Raw genomic sequence first — 24,668 nt, forward strand, 5'->3', positions numbered from 1 at the left:
GCACGGGCTTTCTCTAGTTGCGGTGAGCGGGGGCTACTCTTCATTGCAGTGTGCCGGCTTCTCACTGCAGTGGTTTCTCTTGTTGCGGAGCACAGGCTCTAAGTGTGTGGGCTTCAGTAGTTGCGGCACGCAGGCTCAGTAGTTGTGGCGCACAAGCTTAGTTGCTCCGTGGCATGTGGGAATCTTCCCGGACCAGGGCTCGAACCCGTGTCCCCTGCATTGGCAGGCAGATTCGTAACCACTGCGCCACCAGGGAAGCCCAAGGTTTTCATTTTAAAGAAGCTTGCTACAGGTATTATCACAGAATACTGAAGGCAGGGCGATGAGATGTGATCAATTCCCTACTGGATGTTTACCACATCCTATTAAAAATATCCAGGAAGTAACAAAACCTAAAATGGTGTTCCAACTAGACAGAGTAGCTTTAAAATATTCCTATTAATATGAAGCAATATAGAACTGATGACTAAAATCTGATTATGCAGCCAGATTGCCTGGGTTTGAATCTTTGCCCAACACTATGCACCTGTAACCTCAGGCAAGTTACTTGTGCCTCAGCTTCCTTTCATATAAAATGAGCAAAACAAAACTTATTCCAAGTTTTTTACGAGTACATTATGTAAAGTGCTTAGAATGCCACATAACGTATTAGATGCTATATAAATACTTACCCGGTTTAAAAAAAAAAGGTATTCCAGTTTTTAATACTTTTCTGAGCCCTGCTGCACGAAAGGTCTGAACAACTCAGAACTAACATGTAACTCACAAAGGACGAGGAAGGGGCTTTAAACCCTGTATATTTAAATAGTAGGCTTCAAAGGTAAGTTCTTGATCCTCAAAACACAGCTACTTAATTTATGATGCAATTTTGAGCATCAACTTTTCCTGAGCTTAATTATAACAGATAACTTTCATTCATTTTAAATCCTTTGTTCATAGGAATTGAAACTATTTTCAAACTAGTACAAATATTTTATAAGTAATATCTAGCAGTTTATTAATCAATGGAGTATACTGCACAACAAACTACCTCACATCTTTCAGGAATAAACCCCACTAAATTTGAAAAGTAAAAAGATGTCACCCACTGAATTCGGACACAATTAAATATTTGTTTGGGGAAGGGGGTCACACACTTCTACTCAATTAAGAGAAACATTTACACAGTCCCGGTCTTTTATTTTCTTTACACCCATCATGCCATGAATTCATAGGGAATGGGCTCCAACAGTTCAGGCTCCTTTCCATTGGTTCTCACGAAGTGTGCTTCTCTGGGTGGAGCAGGCTATTAAAAAAAGGCGAGGGAATAATTATGAAAAGTACTGTAACTCAATTTCAAAGTGCCCCCGGAACTAATAATGTATGTAAAACCAAGACACCCTGCCAAGCACTCACCTGGCGCTTCAGTTGAACCCAAGTACCTTTCTCTTTGGCTTCCTTCTTTTTCTGATCATTTTCCTTCACCCGTTTCAGGAAGCTATCCCGGCTCTTAGAGTGCTTAATATGCTCAATACGCACATTAATTCTCTTGGCAAGAATCTTGCCCCTGGAGAGAGAAGAAACTCTTAAGTGCGTCAAAAACACAGCCAAAATTCAGAGAATTCTTTCGACAGTTTCATTTGTTAATTAAACCATGAATATTTTTTTACCTACAGATAGGATAAATCAACAAGGTAATGGCAAATTTATAATCATTTATTAAATCTTACTGAATAGGGCCTTGAGGCAAACATCCCCACTTTTTTGTTTTTTGCGGTACGCGGGCCTCTCACTGTTGTGGCCTCTCCCATTGCGGAGCACAGGCTCCGGACGCGCAAGCCCAGCGGCCATGTCTCACGGGCCCAGCCGCTCCGCGGCACGTGGGATCTTCCCGGCCCGGGGCACGAACCCACGCCCCCTGCATCGGCAGGTGGACTCCCAACCACTGCGCCACCAGGGAAGCCCAAACATCCCCACTTTTAAGCTCTCTTCTGATGAGGTGACAGACTCTAAAATACCAAATTATTTAAGCAAAACCAGATCACTAATAAAATTTACAACTTATTAAACTTTTTACACTGTGAAAACCAGAACGGCTTAGCTAACAAACCTCACAAGACTTTCCAGTAAGTTTATTACAATTTGTTTCCTCTGACAGGTTACAAGACAAACACCCAGTTTGCTTGAGTTTTAAAAGGGTATTTCCTTTGCCCCACTTGAATGACCAATAAAGACATAAGTCCAACTGGCAAAGTGAAAGGGGGGTGTGAGGGAATACTAAGTAGGCACAAAGAACTATGACATTACTTACTTAACTTGTTTGTTTACAATGATGCCAACAGCATGCTGGGTAACATTGTAGACTCTCCCAGTTTTGCCATGGTAACACTTGTGGGGCATTCCTTTTTGAACAGTGCCCATTCCCTGTTAAGAAAGGAGATAAACGTTATGCCAGCAATTTCCCCCTCCATTTAAATCCAAAGTAACTAAGATATTCCAAGATTTTTTCTTCTTTAGATGGCAACTCAAGAGCTTTCAGAGCCGGTGAAATGTCATTTTCACGTTGCTTTTAGCAATCAAAAAGACAATCATCATTAAGCTCTAGAGTGCCAGGACACGTTTAAATACAAATCCACAGGACTTCCCCCCCTTAATTTTTCCACTAGCTGTTAAAAACAAGTAATGAGAAAATTCTTAGACTCAAGAATAGCACTTTTAAAACTCTTGTTTATTAAAGTAAAATTAAAATAGCCATTCTAGGGACTTCCCTGGTGGCACAGTGGTTATGAATCCGCCTGCCAATGCAGGGGACACGGGTTCGAGACCTGGTCCGGGAAGATCCCACATGCCAGAGCAACTAAGCCCGTGCGCCACAACTACTGAGCCTGCGCTCTAGAGCCCAAGCTCTGCAACAAGAGAAGCCACTGCAATAAGAAGCCCACGCACTGCAATGAAGACTTGACAACAAAGACCCAATGCAGCCAAAAAAAATAAATTTATTACAAAAATAAAAATGTAACATAAAATAGCTACTCTATACTCTCACGAGCTTTTTCAGGAAATAGATTTTCCCCCGATTAGGAAGAAAAAAAGATGCAATACACCCTATTCAGATTTTAATATTAAACACAACTTTTCTAACTTCTAATGTTACTCTGTAGTTATTTCCCCAATTTTATAATTTACCTTGATATCTACAATATCACCTTTCTTGTAGATCCGCATGTATGTGGCCAAAGGAACAACTCCTGCAAAAAACCCAAAAAACCCCAATACAGTCAATATCAAGATTAAAAAGTCAAGAGTAAGAGAAATATATAAGCTTACTAGCTTTCAACACACTACTTTTTGGCAGTTACGTGTACTTTAAAATCTTGCTAGTCGACAATTTAAGAACCACTATATAAAATTCATGCTTTTTATTTATTACAAATAAGTTAGCTACATGCTGATTAATTAATGCCATTTATTAAGAACACATTATATGAACGACAACACATAGGTAATAAAACACAAATGTATGCCACGCTTGCTCCCAAGGAGGGTGGATCTACTCACCATGTTTTCTAAAAGGCCTAGAGAACATGTAGCGGGTGCCCCTCCTCTTTCCCTTTGTGTTGGTCATTTTGGCGAATTACTGAAACCAGAAAGTATCAAAGAGTCAAATACAACTGCAAAATTGACATTTGCCCCTTTAACCAAAAAATGTGTAATTACAAATGCACTAAGTTCCGTAGCAACACGAGAATTAGGCAACTATCTAAAAAGCTGGTTCACAAATCAATAGCTCTTATAATGGTAAGAAACAGTAATTTTACCAAGATTTCTGCCAAAACTGCCTAAAACTCGTAAGAAGCAGAACTGGATTTTAGAACCCAAACCAGGATTTTCCCTATTAGAATGTAACAACACAACAGGACTTCTGCCACACTACATCTGTAGAACCCAGCTTAGACTGCCAAGAACACTGGAATTACCAACTAGAAGGCAGTTTATTGTTGCAAAGCACGACAAAACTCAGTCTTGCATTTATACATAATGGATTAAACCCCTTTTCTTATCAACCTACGGATTTAATACCGCGCCTATTAACTGTCAAAAATCTCTAACTTACTTCATATATCTAATTACTCAGTTGTTTACCAGAAAATGTGAGGTAGAAGGCTTTATAATCACTGACCTGGTTTTGCCACCTACCTGCTGGGAGACCAACATTTAAAACCCTGATCCTCATATGTAAAACAGTATTAATACTTTTATAATCAACTAAGGTAATGTCTACAAAACATTGAGCAATTCCTAGCACATGCAAAGCGCTTACTAGTAAACAGTACTTTATCATTGCCTAAGAACTCACGTATAGGCTGAGTTGAACCTTTCACTTTGTTTCCCAAAAGGTCAAAATAATGGTTTTAATTGCCTCAGATCATCCAAGGGCAGAACTACCATTGCCGACTACTCCTACCACAAGGCAAAATACACCAAAGACCAGCTTAGGTTGTCGACAACGTTCTAATGTAAGTCAACCTCTCAATTTATTACATCTTAACCGTAAAGAAAAGTGACTCCTAAGTACCTTTTTCATATAACCTGTGTGGCAAGGAGACCGAAGAATGTTCCAGCTAACCCACCAAAGCCAAATCACTGTTACAACGAATGCACACTTCACTTTAAATGGTGAGAAGAATCTATCAAGTACAAGTACTGTTTTAATTCTCATGGCTACATTTGCATTAAGTTCATATAAACTCCCCTTAAGTTCATAAACAAGGAGACATGCTCTGCAGGTCAACTCACTTCATGGAGACACAAAGTGACAGAATCAGTAATAAGTCCTTTCGTTTTTTTAAAAACTAAATTTAGTTTTTAAATTTTTGGCCACGTTGGGTCTTCGTTGTCGTGCACCGGCTCTCTCTAATTACAGCGAGTGGGGGCTTTTCTCATTGCGGAGCACGGGCTCTAGGTGCGCGGGCTTCAATAGTTGGGGCTCGTGGGTTCTAGAGCGCAGGCTCAGTAGTTGTGGTGCACGGGTTTGCTTGCTCTGCGGCATGTGGGATCTTCCCGGACCAGAGCTCCAACCCGTGTCGCCTGCACTGGCAAGCGGATTCTTAACCACTGCACCACCAGGGAAGCCCTGGAAGTCCTTTCTGACTCCAGAGCCCACGCTCCTTCCACTAGACCCATTTTTCCAAGTTCGAAATCCATCAGGACTCAATACACATATAATCGAGTGAGTTTTTAAAAACGATACTTAACGTCCCAAGCAATGACAATTTAAAGTCTATAAATACTACCAAAAATGGGACCCATTACAGGGGCGCAACCCGCTGTTTCCTCAACTCTTGGCAGCTGGCTGCTACAAACTAGACACAGATGCAAAACTAAGACTAAGGGGTTATTCAGTTAACTTTCCCCCTAAACGCCTAAATCAGACACAGCTATTCAGGAATCCCTTCGCTTAACACTTGCTGCCCTGGCATGAACAAAACAATACCCGTAGCAAACAGAGTATTTTCCCTTTCTCCAATTGCGGTCCCGGGCCAGAATTAAGAGAACCGGAAATCTCCCACGTCAACGACGAATGGGCTGGGCTTCTTCATCCAGGGGGACTCGGGGGCACCTCTGCAGTTCTCCGACCACGATCCCCGACTTTCTCACACACACCCCCAGGTCTCGGGAGATTAAAACCGGCGCCTGGTTCTCAACCCGCTCCTACTGCCCCGAAGCCCCTACCCCAGGGCATTACAGTTTAGGTCTTACAACAGGGGTTACGATGCCACACTGAAGGCGTTGGAAAAGCAAGCGGCCACGCGGCGCCAGAGCCGAACCGAGAAAGCCCAGGAGAGACGGGCTGAAGCCGTGGGGGCGCTGAAGGACGAATTCCTTTCCCGATGGACCAGAATCGCCTCACCCCGGTGCCTCGGCCTCGTTTTTCCAGAGCCTGTCCCCCCGCAAACCCACGGCATCGCAGCCTGGTCCCCGGCCCCGCGCCCACCGCGCCGAGTCTGGACGGACACGGCTCCACCGCCCAGGCCAGCGGGCCCCAGGCTGGCTAGATGATCTCCCTAGGGCTCCAATGCACGGCCCCAGCGGCCACAGGGTTGGAACTCACGCCTGTAAAACAGGGGGAAGGACAAGAGGCTCCGGGAGCCACGCGCGTACTGTACCTGGAAGATGGCGGTTCCGGCCGAAAAGAAGGAGGCGGCGCCGCGCGCGCGCCTTACAAGGGCCTACGGGCTGCCCGCGGCGCTGCCTGAGAAAACGCCGGCCGACAGCCACTCTTTCCTGGGTAAGGGTGTCGTCTCTGAGAACCAGAAGAACCTGTGAGGATATTTTCCTTTCTTGCGAAAAAGAGGTAACCGACCGACACAAGCTGACACTTGGATCTTGCCAGACAGCCTGGAAAGGGGCCTTCAAGGGCGTCAAACAGGCGCAGACGTCGCGAGCGTGATGACGTCAGCCCTTGCGTCAGACACCACGCGCGAAATGGGCGTGTGCTTGCGTCCTCGGGCGTCGGAGCCGTCTGGTCTTACGTTGTCTGAGTTCTTTTCTGTGCTCCGAACTGCAGTTTGTGGGAATGGTTGCGTGGACACAAAAGCAAAATTATGGTGAAGAAAGCATGTTGTACGGTTTATATGTCTTTCAAACGTTTTTCCCCTCAATGCGTCGAAACACTACGCATCTGCTGGTAGGTACGTACCCCTGTTACAACCACTTTGCGAAGCAATTTGGCAAAATCTAGTGAAACCGAAAATATGCAAATACCAAATTCCAGCATTCCGCTCCTAACTGCTTATCTTATGGGAACTTTGCTACGTAGACAAGGATATCCACAACAGCACTAGGAATAGAAGCAAAAAGTTGGAAACGTTCACCAATAAGAGCATAAACCCATTATGGGGTATTCATACGGTGGAATATTATATGCCAGTAAGTCAAGACTGAGCCCGCAAATGTGATGAAGCAAAAAGAGGGACATGTGGAACATACATAATAGGACAATTTATACACGTACAATTTTGAAACATGCAAAACAATACTATATATTGCTTAGGCATATATGCATATGTAGTGAAAGTAGTCAAGAAATACAAGGGGATGAAAATCAAATTTAGAAAAGTGGTCTTGTCTGGTAGGAAGGGGACTGTAAAGAAAGGGGTATACAGGAGGCTTTAACTATTTTGACTAATTTTAAGCTGGTTATTGAATACATGGGAGGTGATTGTTTATTCATCACTATACTTTTTAATATTTTCTAAATAATTTATTTTTAATCAATATTAATAAATATTAATAGTTTTTAAAGGGTAGTTTTAGATTTAGCAAAAAAATTTTTTAGAAAAATGGTACAGAGAATTCCCGTATACTTGGCACCCAGTTTACCCTTTTGTGAACATCTTAACATTAGTATGCTACAGTTTCAATTAGTGACACAATATTGTACATTTTTTAAAATTAATTATTTTTGGCTGTGTTGAGTCTTCATTGCTGCACCCGGGTTTTCTGTAGTTGCGGCGAGTGGGGACTACTCTTCGTCGTGGTGCTCGGGCTTTTCATTGCGGCAGCTTCTCTTGTTGCAGAGCACAGGCTGTAGGCATGCAGGCTTCAGTAGTTGCAGCACGCGGGCTCAGTAGTTGTGGCTCATGGGCTCTAGAGTGCAGGCTCAGTAGTCATGGCGCACAGGCTTAGTTGCTCCGTGGCATGTGGGATCTTCCTGGACCAGGCTCGAACCAGTATCCCCTGCATTGGCAGGAGGATTCTTAACCACCGTGCCACCAGGGAAATCCCATTTGGATGATTTTTGACTAATGTAAATATATAGCCTTGGAACCAATATCCCCAATCAAGATCCAGAATATTGCCATTCCCATTAACAATTCCCTGTGCTTTGTCCCAGCTGATCCCCTCCCCAACCAGAACAATCCAACATTCTGATTTCTATAACCATAGATTAGTTTCGCCTATTCTTAAATTTCATATAAATGCTACTGTACAGTATGTGCACTTTTTGTCTGGCTCTTTTTTTTTCAGCTTAGTGTTTTTAAGATTCAATCATGTTGTTGCTTGTACCAGTAGTTTATTTTATTTTTTATTGATAAGTAGTATTCTACTATATGAATTTACCACAATTTATTTATACATTCTCGTCTTGATGGAAATTTGGTTTTTTCCTCTCAGTTTTATGCTACTATGAAAAAAGCCGCCATAAATATTTTTGTGAATATGTTTTCTGTTCTTCTGGGTGATACCTAGAGCATTGCTTGATCATAAGGTATCTCTAACTTCATAGAAAATTGCCAAATGGTTTTCCAAAGTGAACCTCTATTTTTATTTATTTACCATTTTCCTCTGGAGAGTAAGGCATTTATTTTTATTACAGGCTTTTAAAGTAGGTTTGTGTCATTAGTTCTATCATACAGATCTGAAAACCAAAGTGGTTTCCTAAGTGTCTAAAGGTCAATTTACCTCCAGTTTGAGATCATTAATGTAAAAAAGAATAAGAAAAGGATTGAAACTTAAAGAAATGTGAAGTACATTAAATGTAGAAAGTAGGAAAACTCAAAATTCATTCAATATTTATAAGCATCTAGATTAAATAAGGTACTGAAGTGCATAATGAGACTATAAAAATGAATAAAACATGATCCTGGCCCTCAAGGACTCCACAGAGAGCTTGGTGGAAGAGGAAGATGCTAGACTACTGTAAGTGGAAAAGCAGACGACACGGAGTTGAGCAGTGTGGGTGTTCTGTGGATGACCCACTGCGCCTAGATTAGAGGAGGGCATGGGAGAGAAGAATCCCTGGATGAACAACGAAGCTTCACAGAGGAGGTTGAATTTGATGAAGGAGTCACACTTTGACCAGACAACAAGTAGTAAGGGTATTTTAGGCAGAAAGTATTTTTGCATATGTAAAGGCGTACAGATGGATAACAACTTTAAAAACTCAGAGAAACGAAAGCCATCCAATAGCCTTAGAAAATAAGGTCAACAAATGAACAGGAATGTGACATTAAAATGAAGCCGATTTATGATTTTGCACCAGGCTTGAGTAAACGACTAAGAGAAACCCATAACTTTCGGTCATTAAAGTAAGTTCACATCTCTATTTCCACTTTTGTATTTTTCTCTGTAGAAGCAGATTAACAAAGTATACGTTTTGTTTTATTTTGGTTTTCAGGAGACATTGGCATTTTAACTCCAGTGGGGCAAATTTTCTAAGCTAGGAGGAAACATGGATCTGTCTTCTTATGTGTGAGGCTCTAGTTGGAAACTCTGAGTATCAGTCAACTCCATCGGATTTGCCCTTTGTCTTGGTGTATTGGCAGAAGGACAATTTCAAATGAGAACCAGTTAGGATTTTCTAGTGTAGAAAATATATAATGAAAACAAGACAAAAAGACAACCCTCAGAATGGGAGAAAATATTTGCAAATGAAGCAACTGGCAAAGGATTAATCTCCAAAATTTACAAGCAGCTTATGCAGCTCAATATCAAAAAAACAAACAACCCAATCCAAAAATGGGCAGAAGACCTCGAGACATTTCTCCACAGAAGATATACAGATTGCCAACAAGCACATGATAGAATGCTCAACATTGCTAATCATTAGAGAAATGAAAATCAAAACTACAATGAGGTATCACCTCACACCAGTCAGAATGGCCATCATCAAAAAATCTACAAACAATAAATGCTGGAGAGGGTGTGGATAAAAGGGAACCCTCTTGCATTGTTGGTGGGAAGGTAAATTGATACAGCCACTGTGGAGAACAGTATGGAGGTTCCTTAAAAAGCTAAAAATAGAACTACCATACGACCAGCAATCCCACTCCTGGGCCTGTACCCTGATAAAACCATAATTCAAAAAGAGTCATGTACCACAGTGTTCATTGCAGCTCTATTTACAATAGCCAGGACATGGAAGCAACCTAAGTGTCCATCGACAGATGAATGGATGAGAAGATGTGGCACATATATACAATGGAATATTACTCAGCCATAAAAAGAAACGAAATTGAGTTATTTGTAGTGAGGTGCATGGACCTAGAGTCTGTAATACAGAGTGAAGTAAATCAGAAAGAGAAAAACAAATACTGTATGTTAATACATATATACGGAATCTAAAAAAATGGTTATGAAGAACCTAGGAGCAGGACTGGAATAAAGACGCAGATGTAGAGAATGTATTTGAGGACACGGGGAGTGGGAAGTGTAAGCTGGCACGAAGTGAGAGAGTGGCATGGACATATATATACACTACCAAACGTAAAATAGATAGCTAATGGGAAGCAGCCACATAGCACAGGGAGATCAGCTCCGTGCTTTGTGTCTACCTAGAGAGGTGGGATAGAGAGGGTGGGAGGGAGACGCAAGAGGGGGGGGATATGGGGATATATGTATATGTATAGCTGATTCACTTTGTTATAAAGCAGAAAGTAACACACCATTGTAAAGCAATTATACTCCAATAAAGATGTTAAAAAAAGAAAAAAAATACATTAGACCCTTGGCATGTAGACTCAATCCTAAGCAAAAATAGCTGAAGTTTGGGTGAATTCAGAAATTAAATTGTTGTAGGAAAAAAAAAAACAGAAAGTATATAATGAGAATTTTGTCTCCAGGAAAATGTCACTGTAATGATAGCCAAAGTAATGAGGCAGAAATATTATGAATAATTGAAAAACATATGGTGAAGAATAATTACACAAAATAATCTTTTTTCAATGAAAATTTTCATTTGAGATCTTGAGAAGCAGAAAAAAGTGAAGAGAAACTTTTTTTTAAATCAAGTAAGACAAAGATTGTACCCTTCCAGAACTTGATTCTTTACATGAAAACAGACATAAACAAGCTTGTGACCGTGTGATTAGACATTCGAACTGAATCTCAACCCCATAACTCAGATCCTCATTATCTGCATCCAGATTTTTCTGTTCTCAAATCCTGTTTCTTGCTCCAGCTTCTAAAATATCTTCAACTGCCCTAGACTTTAAGGCCAGAGCAACATGAGGAAGAACCTAATCAAATATCAGGAGTATTCAGACAGAAAAAGTATTGAAGTGAGAGTTGGGAAAGACATTGCAGTGATTTATGGAGACCTAGTTATGTTTAGACAGTAAGGCACAACTTGGAAATGTGTGACAGACAAATTTCACGTCTTTTGTTAACCCTGTTTGATTGATAATATGGCTATCTGGACCTGAGTTGAGAATTTTTTTTTTTTAATGACCTTATTCAGTGCCCCATCAATAAACAGAATATCAAGTTTTCATTTCACTTAAAATTTTAAGAATCCAAGTTGAAAATCAACTGATCGTCTATCTTTCAAGGTCCAAGCGTCATTCATATGGAAAATTAGAACTCACTGGTTCAAAGACAAAAGACTTGTCTTAAAAAGGCTCAAAAGATTTCTTGGATAATAGACAGTCTTACAAAATACATTTTATTTTTTTTAACATCTTTATTAGAGTATAATTGCTTTACAGTGGTGTGTTACTTTCTGCTTTATAACAAAGTGAATCAGCTATACATATACATATATCCCCATATCCCCTCCCTCTTGCATCTCCCTCCCACCCTCCCTATCCCACCCCTCTAGGTAGACACAAAGCACGGAGCTGATCTCCCTGTGCTATGGGGCTGCTTCCCACTAGCTATCTATTTTACAACAAAATACATTTTGATGAGCTAAGTGTAAATGAATCAGCACAGTGGATTAAGTTATCCTTAAATTTGTTTTACTTATTATTTATTTATTTAAAAAATTTTACACTTTGACTCCCTTCACCCATTTCTCCCACCCTTCACCCCTCCCCCTGCTTCTGGCAACCACCAGTCTGTTCTCTATATCTAAGACCTTGGTCTTTTTTTTTTTTTTTTTTAGATTCCATGTATAAGAGAGATCAGACAGTATTTGTCTTTCTCTGTCTGAGTTGTTTCACTTAGCTTAATGCCCTGAAGGTGCATCCACGTTGTCACAAATGGTAAGATCTCTTTCTTTGTTATGGCTGAGTAATACTGCACTACATATGTATATTTATATATATGTGTGTCTGTGTGTGCATCTGTGTGTGTGTGTGTGGACAAAAAAACCCTAAAGATCCATCAGAAAAACTGTTAGAACTAATAAATGAATTCAGTAAAGTTGCAGGGTACAAAATCAGTATATAAAAATCTGTTACATTTCTATACACTAACAACTATCAGAAAGAGAAATTAAGGAAACAGTCCCATTTATAATTGCATCAAAAAGAATAAAATACTTAGGAATAAATTTAAACAAGGAAGTGAAAACCTGTATACTGAAAACTATAAGACATTAAGGAAAGAAATTGAAGACACGAATAAGTGGAAAGATATTCTGTGCTCATGGATTGGAATGAAATAAATACTGATAAAATGTCCATACTATTCAAAGCAATCTATAGATTCAATGCAATTCCTATCAAAATTGCAATGGCAACTGCTGAATTGTCTTGAACTGAAGTTCTTGGATTTTTAAAAAAATAAATTTATTTATTTTTGGCTGCGTTGGGTCTTTGTTGCTCCATGTGGGCCTTCTCTAGTTGTGGCGAGCGGGGGCTACTCTTCGTTGCGGTGCGTGGGCTTCTCATTGCAGTGGCTTCTCTTGTTGCAGAACATGGGCTTTAGGTGCGCAGGCTTCAGTAGTTGTGGTGCGTGGGCTCAGTGGTTGTGGCTCGTGGGCTCTAGAGCGCAGGCTCAGTAGTTGTGGTTCATGGGCTTAGTTGCTCCGCGGCATGTGGGATCTCCCCGGACCAGAGATCAAACCCATGTCCCCTGCATTGGCAGGTGAATTCTTAACCACTGCGCCACCATGGAAGTTCAAGGTCTTGGATTTTTAATTTATCCTGTAATTAGACTAATTTTGCTTCACTGTTATTCTCTCACGTCCTTATATTTCCAGTGAAACTGCTTGTTAGGTCAGATTTGTGGGAAAATCAGATAGGTATGGAACTCACACTTGATTATGCTTGTTAAAATTTCTCTTGGAGACACTTTAAAAAGAAATCCACAGACGTTTTCTCAAAATAGTCTTTCTGGCTGTCAAATGGAATAGGTGAGCAATTAGGCCTCTGTCCTCTGATTAGATTCAGAATTTTCTGCTGACTAGCAGAGTGTCCTGTCTCTACCTTCTGCTGTCGTTCAGGTACTTGGCTGTACTCTGATGGAATGAAGAAGAATCTGTGGTTGAAATATTTTGACTACAGTACTTGCTGACAAAAGACTAAAACCTTTTTAGCCATTAGAAAAATTACTCTGGCTACAGTTTCATAGATGCCAGGAATTTTTGAAATAGACTTTTTTTTGGAAAAACGATAATAACTTTAACCATTATAATGAACCACAATGACATCAATACGCTTCTGCAAAGTAACTGATACAAGATGCTTTTGAAAAGTTTTAGCACCGGGACTTGTAGCTGAAGCAAAAAGTGTTACGTGAATAACCTTCGTCAGACATTGTTTTAATGCTGCTAATTTTCACAAAGCTTTCACATTTTGTAAATACAATTCCATTGCCAATGATTTTCTTCAAACTAGTTTTCATGAATCTGTGATACTTAAAAGTTGGTTTCTGTAGTATTTGAAAGCTGATTTACATGCATGAAATTGGTAAGGTTCAATTTAAATCATTTGCTAGAATTCTATTTAATTTTAGTTGATCTAGGAGAAGATATTTGAAACTGGAGGATAAACTGGATAAGGAATTTCTGGGGTTAGTGGTCTGATTTCTTTGGCACAATGGATTTCAGAAAATTTAAATGTAAGCGTCATAAAGGTAAGGACTTAGTCACTATAGGCATACTACTTCGTATCCAGTGCTTAGCAAGTAGTAAATGCTCAAAAAATATTTGGAAATAGAGATGGAAAAGATGGAAATGGATGGAAGCAACATGATGGCCCCATTGGATTTTAATAGTATTAATGGAGTTTTAAGAAAACTCGTTCACAGTTGCAGAGTCTTATAGTAACAGAATGAATTGGGGTTTAGGGTCCACTTGAGATTAATAATAATTCCAACTTAGTCTGCTGCCCAGCTGACTGGTTTCCTCAGTAGTACTCAGGGCATTCATTCATTCATGGAGCATGCATTCACTGAGCACCTGTTATATGACAGGCACTGATCTAACGCTGGAGACACAGAGGAATAAAACAGACAAAAATCCCTGTGCTCTTGAAGTTTACATTCTAGTGATGAAAGACAGATCATAGATAATATACCATTTACATGATTATGTTATGATATACACACTATGACAGATGTAGACAAGTGCTATGGAGGAAAAAAAAAGCAGGAAAGGGGAATGATGAGACATTACTATTTAAAATAGGGTGATCAGAGAAGACCTCACTGAGAAGGAGCAAAGAGCTGAAGAAAGTGACGAAGGAAGCCATGCAGATGCCTGAGAGAAGAGCATTTCAAGCAAAGAGAGCAGCAAGTGCAAAGATCCTGTGGACAAAGTATCTGTGGATGTCAGTGTCCGACATGCTTAAGCAATGCTGGAGGTGGGGTGTTGGCAATGGGCTGGACCAAAGAGGAGGGGAGATGGCATGGAATGTGGTGAGAGGTAGTGGGGGACCTCTAGGCGTTGTATGTACTTTGGTTTGAACTCTGAGTGAGGTAGGTGGGAAGGCATTAGAGAATTTTGAAGAGGAGTGACATCTAACTTTTATAAAAGATTACCCTGAGGTTAGTGTTAAGATTAAACAGAAGGTCACTGAAGGTAGAAATATAAAATTCAAAACTAAAAGGTAGAGACTTCAATACCCTATCTCAATAACGGATAGCACAATCAGACAGAAAATTAGCAAGACTATATCAGCCAGCTAGACCTGACTGACATCTATAGAATATTCAAACAGCAATAGCAGAATAGACATCTCAAGTGCACATGGAACATTCTCCAGGATAGAACATATAGTAGGCCATAAAACAACTCTCAAAAAATTCAAAATAATTGAAATCATATAAAGTATGTTCTCAAACCACAATGGAAACATAAGGGGAAAATTTGGAAATCACAAATGTGTGGAAATTAAATGATACACTGTAAGTTACCAATGGATCAAAGAAGAAATCATAATAGAAATTAGAAAATACTTTGAGGGACTTCTCTGGTGGTCCAGTGGTTAAGACTCCACGCTCCCAATGCAGAGGGCTGGGGTTCGATCCCTGGTCAGGGAACTAGATCCCGCATGCTGCAACTAAAAGATCCCACATGCTGCAACAAAGATCCCACATGCTGCAACTAATACCCGGTGCGGCCAAATAAATAAATAAATATGTTTTTTTAAAAAGGAAAATACTTTGAGATGAATGAAAATGAAATATACCAAAATTTATGGGATGCAATGAGAGCAGTACTTACAGGAAAATTTAAGGTACAAATTTTTTTTAATTGAGGTATAATTGCCATGTAACATTATATTAGTTTCAGGTGTATAACATAATGATTTGATATTTGTATATATTGCAAAATGATCACAATAAGTCTAGTTAACATATTTTGGAATAAATCTAAGTGGAAGACTAAAAATTAAAAATTACAAAGTATTGTTGAAAGTAATTAAAGAAGACCTAAATATATGGAAAAACATCCTATGTTCTTAGATTAAGAAAGAATCCACTCTGGAAAACAGTTTGGCAGTTCCTCAAAATTGAAATCTCCAGCTATTATTGTAGCACTGTTTATTTCTCCATTTAATTTTGTCCATTTTAGCTTCATGTATTTTGGAGCTCTTAGGTGCTTCATATACTTTGGAGCTATTTTATTAGGTCTTTTATTAGGTTTTATATTTGGAGTTCTTTTACTGGGAACTCATTTATTAGATATAATTGTTACAGCTTCTTGATGGATCGACCCTTTTATCAATATAGAGTATGTTTCTTTGTCTCTTGTAGCAATTTATTTTCTAAAAGTCTACTTTGTCTTATATTAGTATAGCTACCCAGCTGTCTTTTGTTTACTATTTACATGGAATTTTTTCCCATCTTTTCACTTTCAACCCATTTATGCCTTTGGATCTAAAGTGAGTCTCTTGTAGACAGTTTATAGTTGGATCATGTTTTTAAATCTATTATGGCAATCTCTACCTTCTCATCAGAGAGTTTAATACATTTTCATTTAATGTAATTATTGATAAGGAAGGACTTTGGTCATTTTGCCATTTGCTTTCTATACATCTTATATAATTTTTGTTCCTCAGTGCTTCATTCCCATCTCCTTTTGTATTTAACTTTTTTTATTATACTGTTCTGATTCTCTTCTCATTTCTCTTACTCATTTGTTTTAGTTATTTTCCTAGTGCCTCTCCTGTGTATTACAATTAACAGTTATTTATAGCAATCTAGTTTGCATTTATACCAAGTTACTTTCAATTGTGTCCAAAACTTTGCTCCTATGTAATTCCATATATGTTGTTATGTACCCTGTTTTATGTTGTTATTGTCACAAATTACATCGTTCTACATTGTGTGCTAATTCACATAGATATTTAGTTGTTGTTTATGCATTTGTCTTTTAAATAATGTAGAAAAAAACAAGGAGTTACAAACCAAAAATACAATAATGCTGGCTTTTGTATTTTTCTATGTAGTTGCCTTTACTGATCTTCTTTATTTCTTTGTAAGGCTTCAAGTTACCATATATTGTCCTTTCACTTCAGCCTGAAGGATTCACTTCAGCATTTCTTTTAGGGCTGCTCTATTACTGACAAATTCCCTCAGTTTTTGTTTTTCTGGGAGTGTCTTAATTTCTACTTCATTTTTGAAGAATGGTTTTGCCAGATATAGAATTCTTGGTTGATAGTTTTTCTCTTTCCATGCAGGCATATCTCAGAGATATTGCGGGTTCAGTTCCAGACCACTGCAGTAAAGGTAATATCACAATAAAGTGAGTTATAGGAATTTTTTGTTTTCCCAGTGCATATAAACTTATGTTTATACTATACTGTAGTCTATTAAGTATACAATAGCATTATGTCTAAAAAAACAATGTATATGCCTTAATTAAAAAAAAACTTTATTGCTAAAAAATGCTAACCACGATCTGAGGCTTCAGCGAGTCATAATCTTTTTGCAATAGTAACATCAAAGATCCCTGATCACAGATAACCATAACAAATATATTAATAATGAAAAAGCTTGAAATATTGTGAGAATTACCAAAATGTGACACGGAGACATGAAATGAGCAAATGCTGTTGGAAAATGGCGCCAATAGACTTGCTCAACAGGAGGTTGCCATGAACTTTCAATTTGTAAAAAAAATGCAGTATCTGCCAAGCACAGTAAAGTGAAGAGCGATAAAACAAGGTCTGCCTGCATTTTAAATGTAATCCACTGCCTCTGGCCTCCATCGTTTCTCATGAGAAATCAGTTGTTCGTTTTACTGGGAATCATTTGTACAGGATGAGTTGTCTTTCTCTTGCTGCTTTCAAGGTTCTCTCTTTGTCTTAGGCTTTTGCCAGGTTGATTATACGTGTTTTAGTGTGAATCTCTTTGAGTTTATATTACTTGGAGTTCACTGAGCTTGGGTGTGTAGATTCATGTCTTTTGCCAAATTTGGGCTATCTTGGCCATTATTTCTTCAAACATTCTTTCTGCCCTTTTCTCTGGGGCTTCTGTTAAGTGTAAGTTGGTGTTTTGGATCATGTCCCACAGACCTGTTAGGCTCTGTTTATTTTTTCCATTTTTTTTCCTTCTCCTCCTGAAACTGGATAATCTCATATTCACAGATTCTTTCCTCTGACTGCTGAAGGCTGGTTTTTCATTTTAGTGATTGTACTTGTCAACTCCAGAATTCTAAATTGATTCCTTTTTTTGTGATTTCTGTCTCTTTATTGATATTCTCAGTTTGGTGAGACATCATCCTCCTAGTTTCACTTAGTTGTTTTTCAATGGTTTTCTTTAGCCTTTTGAACATATTTAAGATAGCTGATTTAAAGCTTTTTCTGAGTCAGTGTCCAGTGTCCAGAGTCCAATGGCTAGGCTTCCTCAAGGACGGTTAATTTTTCTTTTTCCTGTAAATGGGCCATACTTTCTTCTTTTTTTGCACACCTTGTAATTTTTTGTTGAAAATTTGACTTTTTTAATATTGTAACGTGGCAACTCTGGAAATTGCTTTTCCCCCCCTCCCCATGATTTGTTGTTGCTTGTTTTTTATCAATATTTTTTGTTGAAGTATAGAGGATTTACAATGTTATGTTAATTTCTGCTGTACAGCAAAGTGATTCAGTTATACACATACATATATATATATACATATACATTCTTTCTCATATTCCTTTCCATGATGGTTTATCACAGGATATTGAATACAGTTGTCTGTGCTGTATACTAGGACCTTGTTGTTTATCCATTCTATATATGCATGTTGCTTGTTTTTTAAATGACTTTTCTGAACTAATTTTTAAAGCATATTCTCTGTAACGTGTGGCCACTGAAGCCCTTTCCCACTAGGGGTCAGATAGTGGTTTGGCAGAGATTTCCTTAAATGCCTGGAACCAGAAAAACCAAAAACAAGGCACTAAAGGCTCTTTTCGGTCTTTTCAGATGGGCTCTGTGTCGGGTGCTCCTTCAGTGGCCACCCAGGCCATGTACTTCCTGCTCACAAGGAGCCTGTAGCTCAGCCGGAGCTGAGAGCTTTGAGCCTTCTCAGGTCTGTTCTGAGCACGTGTCGAGACCAGGCCTCCATGTGGCCTTCCAGAGCCCTGGAATACATGGAAACTTTTCAAAGCCTTGATTCCCTGAAGTGTGCCCTTCTCAAGCCTCTTTTTTCCCAGGATTGTTGGTTTTTCTATTGCTTGACCTAATTGTTATCCTTTGTTGCACGTGGCAGCAGCTAATACATTTGTCTTTAAATGTTTTTGGCAAATGTCACCCAGGAAGCTGCCTTAACCCTGGGGAAGCTCCAGGCAAGCCCTTAAACAGATCTTTCAGGGAGCTACCATACAGGTCAAAATGCAGAACTACAATTCTTTGAGAGTAAGGTCAGTATTGGTTTCTCTGGTACCAGTAACCTGCACCAGGGAAGTGGGCTTCTGTCCTCAAGTGTGTAGCTGTGTTGGGGAGTCAGGGTGGTGACAAGGCACGTTAAAATGCCACAGAGCTCTCTTACCAAAATTCAGCTTTTTTCTTCGTTAAGCTTTCCCCTTGTTGTTGTAAGTTTTAAGAATTAGATTTTAGAGTGCTGAAGAAGTTCATTGTGGTAATTTTTCCCAGCTTCTTCATTGCTGTTGTTGAGGGATGAAGTTTCAAGGTTCTCTACTCTGCTGTTTTCACTGATTTCTGCCCAAAGGAGAGAGTGGGTGAGGTGAGTGTGATATTACTGGTTCCAATAAAAGAGTGGCATCCAGTCCAGATCCCTTCAGGTTTGGCTGGCAGTCCTCTGAGTTGGAAGGCACTGACCGGCCCCCTGTGTGGGGTCACCTTTGAGGTATGGACGCAAATTCTGCCTCAGGTGCCTTCACTCTTCGGGCATGCAGACTGACAAAAGGCTTTTCATCTGCCTAGAAGGTTTTCAGTTTTCCTGGAATAAGTAAATCCAGGAAAACCTGGCACTGGGATACTTGGTGAAGGTCTTCACAGATTCCAAAGTTCAGCACTGGACACAGGCCCTGGGATGGTGAACTTTTATGTGACCTGGGAGAAGATCCAGAAAAGAATCAATCCGTCCTTTTACCTGGACTCTTTTGAAGACCCCTGTTTGACATCCTGCAAACATAACTCACGCCTCACCTGCCTTGGGCGTTTGGTAAGGGAGAATCAGGATGGGCTTTTCAGTCGTCCACGGTGTCTCGATATGCCTCAGACACAGAGCTCCCAGATCAGCGCAGCCCCGGAGGCTGGCGGCTGAGATCAGAGCGCTGTGCCTGCGCTGAGCGCGCACCACACGATGCTGAAATTCCGTCTGGATCCAGCCACCGCTGGCTCGCTCGGACTCTCTGCGACCTGTGGTGTGTCCCGCTGAGTCCGACGGAGAGTGCTGAGACGTTCCTTCCTCTCTGCTGCTTGTGTCCTGGGCTCCGCTTCAGCTCTGGCTGCTACGTTGGATGGAAACGGGGAGGAGGGTTGACATGGGGTGGCGTCTGCGCAGAGTCCGCCTCTTGTCAAGGGACATTCTCCGTGTCTTTAGAGCTTGAATTCTGGGTTGGGAGCCTCAGAAGAGGATAAAAAGTTGCCGTGATCCCAACCCAGGACCCATGAACCTTAAAATTTCAGAAGGCGAGCGTTTTCCTGGTTTTGACCCGAAAGCCATTTCCTTTTGGGATGCTTCTGATGGTTTCCATCTATACGCATTCAAAACTGTGTTTACCTCAGGGCCTTGGCATTAACCTTCTGTCCTAGGATCCCAGGACAGGGTGAGAATGTGGAACCCATGAAGGTCCCTCCCAAGTGAGCTACAAATACTGCCGTTTGGCCACAGCCATCCCGAGAAAACGTGTAAACTCTTCCTAAAATGAAAAGCAAATGGGAGAAAACTGTTGGCTTACGTGTGCCCAAGCTCTTCTGTTATGGCAAGGGGTTTATAAGGTTGGGAATACTGAGCGGGTTTTGTTTTGTTTTTTCTCCCTGATAAGGAAGGCTTAGGATAGAAATTGCTAAAATAAGTCATTAATTCCAAGTGGTAGGTTTTGCTTAGGATGGACCCGGAACAAACCCAAGAGGTACCATTACAAGTGTGGTTAGGTTTCCTCTTGTATGTTTCTGAGAAGACATGTCCATGAATTGCTGCTTCCAGAGGAAACCAAGAGACTGTTTCTGAACGGTATCCAGGAGGATCTGTGTAAACCGTCAGTGAAAACGCTCCTAGTCAAAACGAGAGATGTGTGGGTGAGCCGTGAACAAAGAAACCTTATCCTGTTGAAAGCTTGGACTACCAAATGAGAAAGGGGACCAAAATGCAAACGAAGAATCCAACTGAACAAGGCAAAGGGGGCCTCAGAGTCAGAAGGTTCTTAAAAGGGAAGTGCTTGCAAAGAGAACAAGGAAGTCAAACTTCTGAGGGATTCACTCCTCAAACAGAGAACTGGACAGGTATGTAACCAAATAAACCAGAGTTATCAAGGTTCCCAAGTTTACATTAGTCTGTTAGTGGTGGCTATAGACAACTCCCTCATGAGATTATAAAGACCAAATATATTCTCAGACATCAACATAACAAAATCAGGCTTTAAACTCTTTCTGTTTGGAAATCCAGGTTTATAGGATTTTCAATATTTTCGTTTCTTGGAGGAAGATCTGAACCAGTTAGGATGACCCTGTAATGTTTGGTTTATCTCGGAGTGCAGAGTGCTTGACTTTTCTCCTGACTGCCGTCTGAAGTGCTCCATCATGTTGGAAACAGAGCAATGTGTCAGCAGTGCTGGCCTCTGGCAGCCCTCCTTGGTCAAGTTCCTGCCGCTGAGGTATGGATTTGACTGCAGAGTTGGCTGTTGCTTTTAAATTCCGTATCTTTAATTGGTCATTTTGTGTTATTTGGCTAATTTACTTATATAGGAGTAACTAGTGTTCTTCTTTTTACAGAAAGTCCTTTTAATGGTTATCAAAATGCAGGGTACGGAGGCTTAAAAGTACACTTTGGTGGGGGGCGGGGGGGGGGCGTTGCTCGGTATTTAGCGTTATAATTTCCTTTTATGTTTACTGCCATTATCAGATCAATTAGGATTGGGAACTAAGGAACTAATTCACTCTACCAGGTTGGGCTGAAGTAATTATGACTGTAAGGCTCCCCAGGTTTTTCCTGATCCCGGCCTGCAAGGAGGTGACAGACTCATGTGTGTAAGGGGAGGATTTCATAGGCCACAGAGCAGACACCAGGCAATTTCTTCTGGGGGGAATTTGTGGGCATCATTTCTACATGTGAATCAGCCCATAAGAGTGGGCTTACGAAATGTAATTCCAGAAGGATTCAACACTTAAATGTGAAAGGTAAGACCTTGAGGCATTTAGAAACAGGAGACTATCTTTTCTTCACCTCTGTGTAAGAAAGAAGTACTTCAACGAGACACAGGAAGCTCTAATTGGAAAGATTGACTATGTTAATCTGTGTTAAAATTAAGAACTTCTGTTCCTCAGCAGGCCAACAAGAAAGTGCAGAAACAATCTACAAACTGGGAGAAGGTATTTGCAGACACATAGAGCTGAAGAAGGAAGTAGTATTCAGATTAATCGTATAAAACGAACAGAAAAAGACAACCAACCAATGGGAATACGGTCCAAACGCATGAAAACACATTTCACAGGAAGCAGAAACACAAATGGTGAGTAAACATACAAAAAGTTGCTCCCCCTGTTAGTAATTAAGGAAATGCAAGAAGAGACTGTAATGACATACCACATAAACCCCACTGAATTGGCTAAAACTAAGTCTTATAATCACAAGTCAGTCTCAAAGATCAGTAGAAACTCTTACACACTGCTGGTGGGATGATAAACGTACACAACCGCTTGGACACAATTTGAGAACACCTTGCTAGTTGAATGTTCACATTCCCTATAACTCAGCAATTCTACTAGTATGTACCCTACAACCGCTTCTGCACGTGCACACAAGGAGCCATCCATAAGGACATTCATAGCAAGACTGAAACGGTATTTCTACCTTCTTTCCTGCATGCATTGAATAGATGCAAAGTCTACCTCTCTGGGTGAAGTCACCTAGAATTTTAGTTATATGCATAACTCCTTAGGGAAGTGCTTAAAAATTAACAAAGAAGATTTTTGTAGAACTACTCACTCTTTTTTTATTCTGGATAATTTTAACCTATCATCAGATTGGCAAGTCACCTCTAATAAAATATAAACTGAAGATAGATTTTTTTTTCTTCATTGTCTAAGCTTTTCAATTTTGTTCTCCTTTGCTATTGTCTAGTTCCAAAAGGAGCAGCTTAGTGTGAAATTTGTGGGAAGGATGCTATTCAGAGTTTAATGCCATTATGTAGTAACCCAATGAAAGTCCAGCATAAAGAATATAGGTGTTTCTAGAAAATGCTAAAAATTATTTGAAAAATGAAGTCATAGACATAATTTCTCTAAAATGGAACATTCAATCATAGAGTTGGAGGTTGAATAAATGAATGGATGATTGAATGAAAGGTTGTTTCAAAATGCATCATTAATGAATTGGAAATAATCAACTGTGTCACTTAGTCCTAAAAACATTCCTCTAAGGAACTATTAGCATCATATGGCAAACTTTAAGAAAAAAAAAAAAAAATGATACCCAAGCCCCAGGTGAATTGAATCAGAATCTCTAGGAGAGGGGAGTAGACATTAGTATTTCTTAAAAGCCCCCGGATGAGCCTAAACTGTAACAGGTTGTGAAGCACAGAGCTACAGCCTTGTATGACTTCAAAGTGAGACCCAAGGACAACGTCACCTGGACCGTTGTTATCATTCAGAATCTTTAACCCCACCCAGACCTGATGAATCACTCTGCAGTTTAACAAAGTCACCAGATGACATGTAACAGTATTAAAGTTTGAGAAGCTCTGGGGAGTTGGAATTGCCTTCCATCCTGCATGCTATTCTGCTACATCTTGGATCAGGAGGTTGGGGACAGGTCTTTAAGATTCTGTTCCAACTTTAACCTGAAAATGAGTGTGGGGTGGGTGAAATAGGTGAAGGTGGTCAAAAGGTGCAAACTTCCAGGTCTAAAGTAGATAAATCCTGGGACTTCCCTGGAGGTCCAGTGGTTAAGACTCCACGCTTCCACTGCAGGGGGCATGGGTTCGATCCCTGTTTGGGGCACTAAGATCCTGCACGCTGCACGGTGTGGCCACAATCAATCAGTCAATCCTGGGATGTACTGTACAGCACAGTGACTATAGTTAATATCACTGTATGTATATTTGAAAGTTGCTAAGGGAGTAGATCTTAAAAGTTCTCATGCATGGGGAGCCCCAAATAGCTGAGGGTCAGACTCTGTTTCAACTTCCAATTGAACGGAACTATGTGTTCCCTGCAGAAATATCCTTCCGAGGCCACAAGCCCAAAGTCAGACAGGAAGCAGGTCTTCTTTTGGTGGTTATTTGGTGTCATAGTGAGAAGGGCCACTCCTATCCCCCCACCTTGGTTCCCAGACCACTGCAGTCCGGTTATGGGGGCAGTGGCACCAAATGCTGGCTGCTGGTTTGGGGAACTGACTGCATCCACTAGGCAGGTACCCACCTTGCAGGGTCTTGCCTTCCAGCTGTCACCATATCTGTCTTCAGCAGGCCCCTCTATTAAGCAATCTCTTTCTAGGGAACGAAGCATGTGATAAAGCCAGTGAATTCCATGGCCAAGCTCCCACTGGCAAATGACAGCCTCTGAAAATGCATCTTCTTTGGGGAGGAGATGCTGAGTTGCAACACCATGGTGATAGAGAAGACATTCTCTAAGTTCAGGAATGTTGGTGCTGGCAGAAGTCCTGGGGGCAGGGAAGGAAAATCTGTGATGGGAGCAAAGCTCTGTCTCTCTGAGGCTGGTTCTGGCCCCTCCGTGACGGAAGGGGTCTCCGGCTGGTCCCCTTGAGGAGCAGTGCCATTTTAGGGTCTCAGTGTTGCTCACCTGCTGGCAGATTGGACATTCAGCCTTGTCCGGAGCCAGACCAGCGCTGGTGAGAGAGAGTGTGCTACTGGCCTGTGCACAGCTTCCACCCTCGCCTCATGTGTCCTTTG

The 24,668-nt window shown here is 40.5% G+C and overlaps 1 protein-coding gene, 1 long non-coding RNA gene and 2 other non-coding genes across 4 annotated transcripts; 1 reads left to right on the forward strand and 3 right to left on the reverse strand.

Moving 5' to 3' along the window:
• Positions 1 to 1,158: 1,158 nt before the first annotated feature.
• Positions 1,159 to 6,183, reverse strand: RPL21 (ribosomal protein L21). Its single transcript, XM_027116633.1, has 6 exons — positions 6,147 to 6,183; positions 3,538 to 3,616; positions 3,166 to 3,227; positions 2,291 to 2,403; positions 1,396 to 1,546; positions 1,159 to 1,285 (listed from the first exon to the last, which is right to left on the reverse strand). Exons 2-6 carry the CDS (start codon positions 3,602 to 3,604, stop codon positions 1,196 to 1,198), a joined length of 483 nt encoding a protein of 160 aa, XP_026972434.1. The 5' UTR covers positions 3,605 to 3,616; positions 6,147 to 6,183; the 3' UTR covers positions 1,159 to 1,195.
• On the reverse strand, positions 2,120 to 2,246 carry LOC113625870 (small nucleolar RNA SNORA27). Its single transcript, XR_003434917.1, has one exon. It is a non-coding gene; the product is annotated as a small nucleolar RNA SNORA27 (small nucleolar RNA).
• Positions 2,510 to 2,580, reverse strand: LOC113625866 (small nucleolar RNA SNORD102). The gene has a single exon (XR_003434913.1). It is a non-coding gene; the product is annotated as a small nucleolar RNA SNORD102 (small nucleolar RNA).
• Positions 6,184 to 18,411: 12,228 nt separating the features above from the next.
• On the forward strand, positions 18,412 to 22,781 carry LOC113625848 (uncharacterized). Its single transcript, XR_003434901.1, has 3 exons — positions 18,412 to 21,413; positions 21,532 to 21,578; positions 22,084 to 22,781. It is a non-coding gene; the product is annotated as an uncharacterized LOC113625848 (long non-coding RNA).
• Positions 22,782 to 24,668: the final 1,887 nt, after the last annotated feature.

The sequence above is a fragment of the Aethalodelphis obliquidens genome, unplaced genomic scaffold (assembly GCF_003676395.1).
Source record: "Aethalodelphis obliquidens isolate GAN/ISIS:26980383/991018 unplaced genomic scaffold, ASM367639v1 scaffold16, whole genome shotgun sequence".
Classification (NCBI taxonomy): Eukaryota; Metazoa; Chordata; class Mammalia; order Artiodactyla; family Delphinidae; genus Aethalodelphis; species Aethalodelphis obliquidens.

Coding starts and splice junctions, on each gene's coding strand:
- RPL21 (XM_027116633.1), bottom strand. CDS start 3,604: ATGACCAACACAAAGGGAAAGAGGAGGGGCACCCGCTACATGTTCTCT. Junction 3,228..3,537: donor TAGGCCTTTTAGAAAACATG/GTGAGTAGATCC, acceptor GGTTTTTTGCAG/GAGTTGTTCCTTTGGCCACA. Junction 1,547..2,290: donor ATTGTAAACAAACAAGTTAA/GTAAGTAATGTC, acceptor TTCTCTCTCCAG/GGGCAAGATTCTTGCCAAGA.